Source organism: Myotis davidii, unplaced genomic scaffold, assembly GCF_000327345.1.
Source record: "Myotis davidii unplaced genomic scaffold, ASM32734v1 scaffold1204, whole genome shotgun sequence".
NCBI classification, from domain to species: domain Eukaryota; kingdom Metazoa; phylum Chordata; class Mammalia; order Chiroptera; family Vespertilionidae; genus Myotis; species Myotis davidii.
In genome coordinates this window covers 310,191-319,071 of record NW_006294755.1, presented here as the reverse complement: position 1 = coordinate 319,071, position 8,881 = coordinate 310,191, and the positions used below count along the sequence as shown (strand labels likewise).

Genomic DNA, 8,881 nt, shown 5'->3' with positions numbered 1-8,881 from the left:
TTGAGGGTGAAAGGGTGTGCGAACATGTCTGAGTTGTCACTTGTGGTGTCGACTTTAGGTTCCTCCGCTCCTGGGGCCGCAGGCAGTCCCTTTGGGCGGGACAGATCTCGCCAGATCCTCTCCTGGTCTCATTTGTTTTGAGCTTTTGATCCTGGCTAGCCACTTCCTAGAAAAACGTGTGCCTAAAACTCAGTATGTTTCCAAATCGGCCTACCCTTCCAAACCTCTTTATTCCTTTACTTTTTAAAAATGCATTTTTATTGATTTTAGAGAGGAAGGGAGAGAGAAAAACATCAGTAACGAGAGAGAAAATCATTGATGGGCTGCCTCCTGCCCGCTCCACAGTGGGGATGGAGCCCGCAACCCAGGCATGTGCCCTGACCGGGAATCGAATGGTGACCTCCTGGTTCGAGGCTCAACCACTGAGCCACGCTGGTGGGGACACTATTTCTTTTAAATACACCACCTCTTGGTCAGCTAAGAGCATATGCTGGCATGATCCCATCTTGTAGAGGCGTGGTCCACCCTTTTCCCTCCTTAGTTAATCCTCTTCCCTACCTTGGTTAATCCTCTCTCCCTCGGTGAGGTTGGTCTCATCCCCAACTCCTGCTCCTAGTAACTCGCTCTTGGGCAAATGAAGGGCAAAGACTGATGGGGTCACTCAAATCTGAAACTTGATCAGAGATTCCCTAGGACAAGCGCCCTGGACCTGACCAGCTCGTCCACCTTTGTCTTCTGCCTCTTTGTCAGCCAGCCGGTCCTACTCTTCATTCTCCTAAAGGGGCTGGCGCTTTGGGGACTGAACATTCCTCCTGTTCTCCCTGCTACCTGGGAAATGACCCCTTCCTAAATCGGCCAGTCGCAATCAGACAACCTTTTTCAAGAGTCGGATAAAAATACATGTTCATTTTAGCCTCTAAAATGAGGCCTTGATTTTAGTTCCATCTACTTAGTCATTACTGTTGAGTGCTTGCTTAATGTATGCCAAGTTCTGACCTAGGGTCTTGGCAGAGGGGCTGGCATGAGTTGAAGAGTGCTTTTTAGATTGGAGCCAGCAGGAAATTTCTTTCTGGAGCAACATGCCTGAAGGAAGTGGAACTCGTGGCCTTTCCAGGCAGCAGGAGCAACAAGTGCAAAGGTGTGAGGCCCAGCAGCTAAGGCCAGTGAGGGCGGGCAACGGGCGAGATGAGGTCTGACCACAGAGGGGATCAGGTGTAGGGCCTGGGAGGGTGGTGAGCACAGTGGAGCCTGTGGAGGGTTTTGAGCAGGAGTGGCATTCTCTGACTGAGCTTCTGTAGACTCCTTTTGGCTGCTGTGGAAGGGTGGATGGAGGATCATGGGGATGGAAAACAGGGAGACTAGTGAGGGAGCTGTTGACAGAATTTAGATACCCAGATTCCCATCAACTGACAGTGGATAAATTGGTACTGTACCTGTATGATGGAATAGTCAGACGTGAAAAAGAATGCAATACTGATACATGTTAAACATGGATAAATCTTGAAAACTGCTGCTGAAAGAAGCCAGATAAAAGGCTCACATTATATGGTTCCATTATATGAAATGCCCAAAATAGGCATATTCATAGAAAAGAAAGACTAGGGGTTGCCTAAGGGGTTGTGGGCATAGGATGATAGCTCAAGGGCACAGGGTTTGTTCTAGGTGGTGCAATGTTCTAAAACGGACTGGCGATGATTGTATGTACCTATGATTACACTAAAAACCATTGAATTGTACCCTTTAAAGGCTGTAGCATGTGAATATCTCAAAGCTGTTCTAATTTTAAAAAGAAAGGTAACGGCAGCTTGGGACCTGCAAGGTAGCGGGGTGAGAACTGGCCTGATTGTTCCTTAGGGTGGGATGTGTTGCTGATGGAAGAATGTGAGAGAGAATGGGGACGCAACCTGTGGGGAGAAATGGAGGGTTTTTACTCTGGGCATTTTGAGTTCAACTTCCAAAGGGAAATGTGGAAGAGGTGGCAGGTAACTGAGGGAGTTGAGGAGAGTCGTTGCTGTTAGAGACACAGTTTGAGAGGCCTCAGCACAGAGGTGGTGAAAACCCTGGGCCACGGAGTCATGGAGAGGATGAGTGACAGGGTGGCCATAAACTGGGCCTGGACCCTCTGTACCCAGCTCAGGAAAGGGGCTCCTTCAGTACTTCTACTCCGTAGATTGGAGGCTGCGGTGGGGCAGGAGTGACAAGAGACAATGCTGTCCGGTCTGGGTCCCTGTAGCACATCTCAGCACCCAGTGGGTGCTCTGTATGTTTTGGATTAAATAAAGCCAGGATGTGAGCTAGCTTTGTATTAATTCCATTTACCATCTCAGCTTCATTTTTATTGGCCCAGGCCCAATGGGAGGCCTTTTCATGAGAGCACTTAATTATTCCCCAGTGTAGACCACAGAGAGCAGGAGGAGCTGGGGCTGGGCAGATGCTGCTCTCACAAACTCAGGTCTCTGCAGGCTGGGTAGATTCCCTTTTAATTGATTGCGATTGATAGGGACAGGGTTCCTTTAGGCTAGGTAGTCAGGCAGTTCATTAGACCTGAGACCAGGGTGCTGAGAAGGAGGCATTTGTGCCAAGATCTGGGAGAAGCTCATTCTGGGGGCATCGATGGGCTATAAAAGCTTGGGGTAGGGACGCGAGTCTGAGCAGCCAAGCAAGGCTGGGTGATTTGAAAGGGGTGGCACGGAATGAGGTTGACGGGCCGAGGAGGAGGGTTGTGAGGGTCGTGGGGAGGAGTTGGAATACCTCTCTGAGCAGGTGAAGCCGTTGTGGAGGTTTCACTGGCAGGGAGAGCTGAGGTGGTTAGGAGGGTGGTTAGAGATGTGGCCACAGCAGGCTGAAGCTGGGCGATGCTGCACAGATGGAGCTGATGGGATGTGCTGCTGGAGTCAATGTGGGGAAGTGATGTCCTGTCTCAGCTTCATCAGCTGGTGGCCTTCCAGGTCAGCCACTGTGCTAGGACCCCAGTGCATTGTCCCTCGAACTGTGTTAACAGCCTGCAGCTGCTGTGTAGCCTTCTCCCTGGCTGGTGGGCTTTCCATGCGTCTCAGTTGCTTCCCTGGGCCCTTCCTCCCTCTTCTGTTTCCAGTATTATGGCGGAACAGGATGTGGAAAACGAGCTTCTGGATTATGAGGAAGATGAAGAGCCCCAGGCTCCTACAGAGAGCACCCCAGTGCCCCCCAAGAAAGATGTCAAGGGGTCCTACGTTTCCATCCACAGCTCTGGCTTCCGGGACTTTCTGCTGAAGCCTGAGCTCCTGAGGGCCATAGTGGACTGTGGCTTTGAGCATCCGTCTGAGGGTACGCCTCCCTGTTCCTTCGCTCCCCACACCACCCCCCTCCACTGACCCCTCCGCCCACACAGAGGGGGAATCCAACTTCCAATCACTCGTGGGCTCTTTTTCCTTCAGTTCAGCACGAGTGTATTCCCCAAGCCATCCTGGGCATGGATGTCCTGTGCCAGGCCAAGTCTGGAATGGGCAAGACTGCAGTCTTCGTGCTGGCCACCTTACAGCAGATCGAGCCCGTCAATGGACAGGTGGGCGCGTCCTCCCTCCCAGGCCTAAGTTATGTAAAGTAGCATAGACCACGACTCCTGGTGTTAAAGATTCCTGTTTCCACATTTTTTTTTGCGGGCTTTTAAAATGAATTACAGTACTTAGTTTTACAAAATCCCCCCAAAAATAATAAGCCAGGAAAAAAGCTGGAAAGTGCCCACAGTTTTACCATCCAGAGACATGGTTGTTGTTTTGTGTGTACTTTCTAAATTGTCCCTACAGTATTTCTGAAGGGGGTTCCACTGCGCACAGCTTTGTTACTGCTGTGGTTGCTGACAGGCCTTAGCTGTCTTCTCATGCCATGACAATCGTGTTCCACTCTCTTGGGGGATAATCGAGGTGAATACCAGTGTTCTGTTTTTGTCATGTTGGGGCAACATCCATGTGCTGCTGCATGTGGGTACACGAGCCTTTGTTTCCTTAGGGTACATGGTGAAGGAGGGAGTTTGAGTGGGAGGTCGTGATGTGGTTGCAGAAGACCCCAGTGTAGCTAGAGAGTAGACTCAGCACGGGGCTTGTCCCTGGCTAAAGAGCCAGTGTGGGGTCTAGCTGGGGGGGATTTAGGGTACTGCCTTGAGTGAGTCTCTCTTGCCTACCCAACAGGTGACCGTCTTGGTCATGTGCCACACTCGGGAGCTGGCCTTTCAGATCAGCAAGGAGTATGAGCGCTTCTCCAAGTACATGCCCAGTGTCAAGGTGAGCCCCTCTGAGCCGGGCCTGGCGCCATATGGTCCTCTACAGCCTGGCTGGCCTCAGCTCTGGCCCAGCCAGCATTTACCAAGCTTGGCTGCAGCAGCTGCCTTTGAGGTTTGCGGTGGTTTATGCTCCTTAAAAGCCTGATGAATTATGCATGGCCCCCAGAGGCCAGCGCAGGTCCCAGCCCTGGGCTGCTTTTCGGTGGAGCTGTGCCCAGGCTCTCAGGCCTGTCTAGGCTTGGGGAATTGAGGTCTGCTGCGGCCTGAGTTGGCAGGGCCATGGGCTGGGTGGCTGACAGCATGGAGTAGGGTGCGAGGCTTCAGCCCTTGGATGGGCAAAAGTGACTTTATATGCCCAGTGTCAAGGTGTCCGTGTTCTTCGGGGGTCTCTCCATCAAGAAGGACGAAGAGGTGCTGAAGAAGAACTGTCCCCACGTCGTGGTGGGGACGCCAGGCCGCATCTTGGCACTGGTGCGGAACAGGAGCCTCAACCTGAGAAACGTGAAGCACTTCGTGCTGGACGAGTGTGACAAGATGCTGGAGCAGCTGGGTGAGTGTCCTTGTGGGTCTGTGGGGCTGCCAGAGACCCAGCCAGCCGAACCTGCGCCCTCACAGCCTTCCAGACTTCAGAGCCAGGTGGACCCTGACAGGCCAGGGTGAGGGATTTCCCAAAGTGGGGTCACGTGGGTGGCCGGCATGTCTCCTGTAGCAGTTTAGGGCGAGTTCTTACTTTGACCTAATGTGACCTGCTACTTCTGACCCTACGCTGAGTGGGACCACAGGGCCTAAATGAGCCACCGTCCGACACATAAATGTTAGCCTGAGGCTTGCCATAGCCTCCTCTCCTGCCGGGTTAGCTCTAGATCCCCTGCCTGCCTTCAGTGAGCCCTGACGGGGCCAGTCAGAGATGGGGCTTGTGTCCTGGGAGGTAGCTGCAGCTCTCACCCCAGCGGCTGTCTCTGCCTCAGGCTCCCTTCCCTGAAGCATGGCTGGAGGTGCTCTGGCACGGCTGCTCCACTCTGGCAGCGTGTAAGTGTATTGCAGCTCCTCCTGGGCCTGCGCTCACCCCAAGACCAGCCCCGCAGGCATTGGGGTCTCACCCCTCCCTCCACTCCTTGCTCACACCACCCTCATCTTGGTGCCAGGTTGGGAGGGGCTGGGACTGGTCTCAGGTGGGGGTCTAGGTCTGGCAGGCACTCATGCCCACCTGTTTCTTGCCCTCCCCACCCAGACATGCGGCGGGACGTACAGGAGATCTTCCGCCTGACGCCCCGCGGGAAGCAGTGCATGATGTTCAGTGCCACCCTGAGCAAGGAGATCCGGCCCGTCTGCAGGAAGTTCATGCAAGATGTGAGTAAGCCAAGACCTCAGTGCAGCAGCCTTGGCCCTCCTGGGTCCTGAGGCCCAAGCTGCTGCTGCGGCACGTCGCCCATGCTGCCCTCACAGCACAGCAATGCTGGGAGGCTCGTGGAGCCCTTCTTCCCTCCTCGCTGTCTTGTCGGATTGGGAGCTGAGCTTGGTCCACACCTGAATCAGACCAGAGCTTAGATCCAGCTGTTGGGAGAGAAATGTGCACTGGGTACAGCAGCCTCTCTGGGAAGCATCGCAGCGTGGAGTCGTTCCTGGAAGGTTCTGGGCAGGCAGGGTGCCCAGAAGTAAGCCCTGCCCGCCCCTTCCTGCTCCCCTCCCCTCAGCCTATGGAGGTGTTTGTGGACGACGAGACCAAGCTCACGCTGCATGGGCTGCAGCAGTACTATGTCAAGCTCAAAGACAGCGAAAAGAACCGTAAACTCTTCGACCTTCTGGACGTGCTAGAGTTTAACCAGGTGACACTGCCGTTGCCCTTTGCGGGGTTCTAGGCCTTTGGAAGGACAGTGCATGGGGACCGTGGCCCTGACTCTGCTGCCTTCCTCCGGCAGGTGGTGATCTTCGTGAAGTCGGTGTAACGCTGCATGGCCCTGGCCCAGCTGCTCGTGGAACAGAACTTCCCGGCCATCGCCATCCACAGGGGCATGGCCCAGGAGGAGCGGTGAGTGTGTGCCACCACGAAGGCCTGGGGGTGGGGCCCTCAGCGGGAGTGCTGCTCAGGAACCTTGAACCTGATGCCTGCCTTTTGCTCTCCTGCACCCAGCCTGTCCCGCTATCAGCAGTTCAAGGACTTTCAGCGGCGGATCCTGGTGGCCACCAATCTGTTTGGTCGAGGGATGGACATCGAGCGAGTCAACATCGTCTTCAATTATGACATGCCTGAGGACTCGGACACCTACCTCCACCGGGTGAGTGGCCCCACAGAGGTGGCACCTCCCTGAGCGCCCCTTCCTGGGGTGGGGACCAGGCCCGGCTTGTCCTCAGATCCCCAGGTTGTGCCTCTGCCTGACCTGAGTTCCTGTCTCTCCCTGCAGGTGGCCCGTGCCGGTCGCTTTGGCACCAAAGGCCTGGCTATCACTTTTGTGTCGGATGAGAATGATGCCAAAATCCTCAATGATGTTCAGGATAGGTTTGAAGTAAACGTGGCAGAGCTTCCTGAAGAAATTGACATCTCCACATACAGTAAGTGGCTCGGGCAAGAGGGTTGTGCTGGGCCCCGGGAGCCCCTCCTCCTCTCTCACTGGCCTCCGCCCATTCTGTCTTACAGTTGAGCAGAGCCGATAACCACACACCTGACATCCCGGAGCCACCCTGCTTCCCACGTGCTGCTTCAAGTCCTCTTTCTAGGCGACCGTGGGGCTTTCTTTTTACTGTTCAAACACTGTAGATTTGTGTAAGAATACATTTTTATTATGGAAGCCTGGCCCCCGCCCATTTGTTTCTTACTGGTCTCTTCACATTTCACAGACATGTGAGATTAAATTTTAAATGTCAACATTGAAAACTTTATACAGATTTTAAAAACAACAACACATTACACAACATCCACGACCTTCAAAACATTGAGAACCCTCTGTCCGGGAGGCAGACTGGCCTCTGTACCGTGAGTCGCAGGGCCTGAAGGGGCCCTGCCTTTCTCCCATCCTTGAGCTTAGTCTTAGCTTAACAGGAAAGTAGAACCCCAGCACGCTGGTCTCTTGTTATGTAGCAAAGTCAGATGATTGGGCGGCCAGGAGCCTTGTCTGTCTGGGTGTTGGTACCAGGGCAAGGGGCTGCAGCCCTGTCCGGCTCCTGCCCACCCTGGGTGCCAGCTGGGGTGCAGCAGAGGCAGCCAGAAGCAGGTCCATCAGGTCCGACTCCACTCTGTGTTCCTGGGTTTGGCGCCAGAGAACAACTGTTGATGTCCCTTCTCTGGGGACAGGAGAGTAGAGGGATCAAGGTGGTGAGAGAGGAGGGGACAGTCTTCAGTATGTGCAAAAGCTGCTGAGGCCACAGGAGCTGCTGGCCTGGCCAGAACCTCGCAGTCACATGCCAGACTCCGACGGCCTGAGGGCCTGGAGAGAGACGAACCTGGTAAGGACTGATTCCGGCCCAAGTCTGCCTGCTGGCCCTGCACCCCCACACCAGGGTTGGCCCTTACCCTAGTCTGGTTTTGGCTGGTGCTGGCTGTCGACGTGCCAAAGTCCGAGTACTTATTCCCAGTGACCATGCAGGCCCACTTCCGGTACTCCTCCCTCACCTGCAAGACCCAAGGTGCCAGGTCAGGGGAGGCAGCCTCAAAAGTAGGGGAAGGGGAGAGGACCCCCACAGCTGACCCATGGCCCACCTTTTTGTTGAGCAGGCAGTGCAGCAGGAAGAGGAAGAAGCCCTGCAAGCAGTTGAGGATGGTGAAGGCATAGGCCAGCACCTGGCTCCTCGGGTCGAAGAGGAACAGGCCGAAGACCCACGTGCAGCCCAACACCAAGAGCTGTGCGATGGCCGTGATGGTCAGCACCCTGGGGGAGAAGGGCAGCTGTAGCAGGGGACACCCCACGCGTCCCCCCTCTCCCTGGCGGCCCCTGCCCTCACCTGGCCTTCTTTAATTTCTTCATGTCTGGGTTGATCTCAGAGAACTTCTGAGTGAGCTTCCAGACAGTTACCACGAAGATGACAGCATTGCACTGGGCGGGGAGCAGAGAGTTTGGATTAGGGTTTTGTCCTTGGAACTCAGGGAGAGAGCTGGCCTGTTGGACTCAGTGAGGAGCCAGGTGACACAGGCCTTAAGGGTGGAGCGAGGGGGATTACTTACCAAAATGATGAATGTCACAGGTCCCAGGAAACTCCAGAGGAAGCCGTGCTTGCGGTCCAGCCAGCAGCTGGATGAGAAGAAAGGGGTCTGGTCAGGAGCCTGAGGGGATTGGGGTGCCGAGGTTGTGGCCCCACACCCCTGGCCAGACCCCAGCCCTCCTGTGGCCTCACCACTCCCCACTCACTAGATACCGCGGCCATAGCCCTCGGGCCTGGCGGCCGCTGAGATGGCCACAATGAGGAAGGGAACGCCGTAGCCGATCAGGTAGAGCCAGCGCTTGCTCAGGCCCTGACCCTGGAACACACGCACCACGAGGAAGTAGAGCTCCAGGCCTTCTAGGCTCATCCAGCAGAAGGCAGCCAGGAAGCAGTAGTGCAGCAGCCCGGCCACCAGGCGGCAGCGCAGCCCCACCTGCGGGGTGGGGGCGGGGCAACTTCAGCGCATTCCCGGCGGAGCACTTGTGGTGG

The 8,881-nt window shown here is 55.2% G+C and overlaps 2 protein-coding genes across 3 annotated transcripts in view; one reads left to right on the top strand and one right to left on the bottom strand.

The window, feature by feature from the left end:
* The first annotated feature begins 416 nt into the window (after nt 1-416).
* On the top strand, nt 417-7,044 carry DDX39A (DEAD-box helicase 39A). The gene is given in 11 exon segments (XM_006779553.2): nt 417-1,138; nt 3,095-3,306; nt 3,417-3,544; nt 4,167-4,259; nt 4,625-4,808; nt 5,490-5,608; nt 5,953-6,084; nt 6,178-6,287; nt 6,390-6,534; nt 6,661-6,808; nt 6,894-7,044. Coding segments are annotated over 11 exon segments (1,347 nt in total). The 5' UTR covers nt 417-1,079; the 3' UTR covers nt 6,911-7,044.
* The window catches only part of ADGRE5 (adhesion G protein-coupled receptor E5), an 8,593-nt gene continuing 6,732 nt past the window's right edge, over nt 7,021-8,881 (bottom strand). For both annotated transcript variants that reach the window (XM_015567491.1, XM_015567492.1), the window contains exons 11-16: nt 8,599-8,825; nt 8,415-8,481; nt 8,195-8,286; nt 7,953-8,121; nt 7,767-7,865; nt 7,021-7,680 (exon numbers count right to left, since the gene is read on the bottom strand). In XM_015567491.1, the coding sequence (XP_015422977.1) occupies nt 7,651-7,680; nt 7,767-7,865; nt 7,953-8,121; nt 8,195-8,286; nt 8,415-8,481; nt 8,599-8,825 (684 nt within the window). In that variant the 3' untranslated portion in view covers nt 7,021-7,650. The remainder of the gene's footprint in view (nt 7,681-7,766; nt 7,866-7,952; nt 8,122-8,194; nt 8,287-8,414; nt 8,482-8,598; nt 8,826-8,881) is intronic.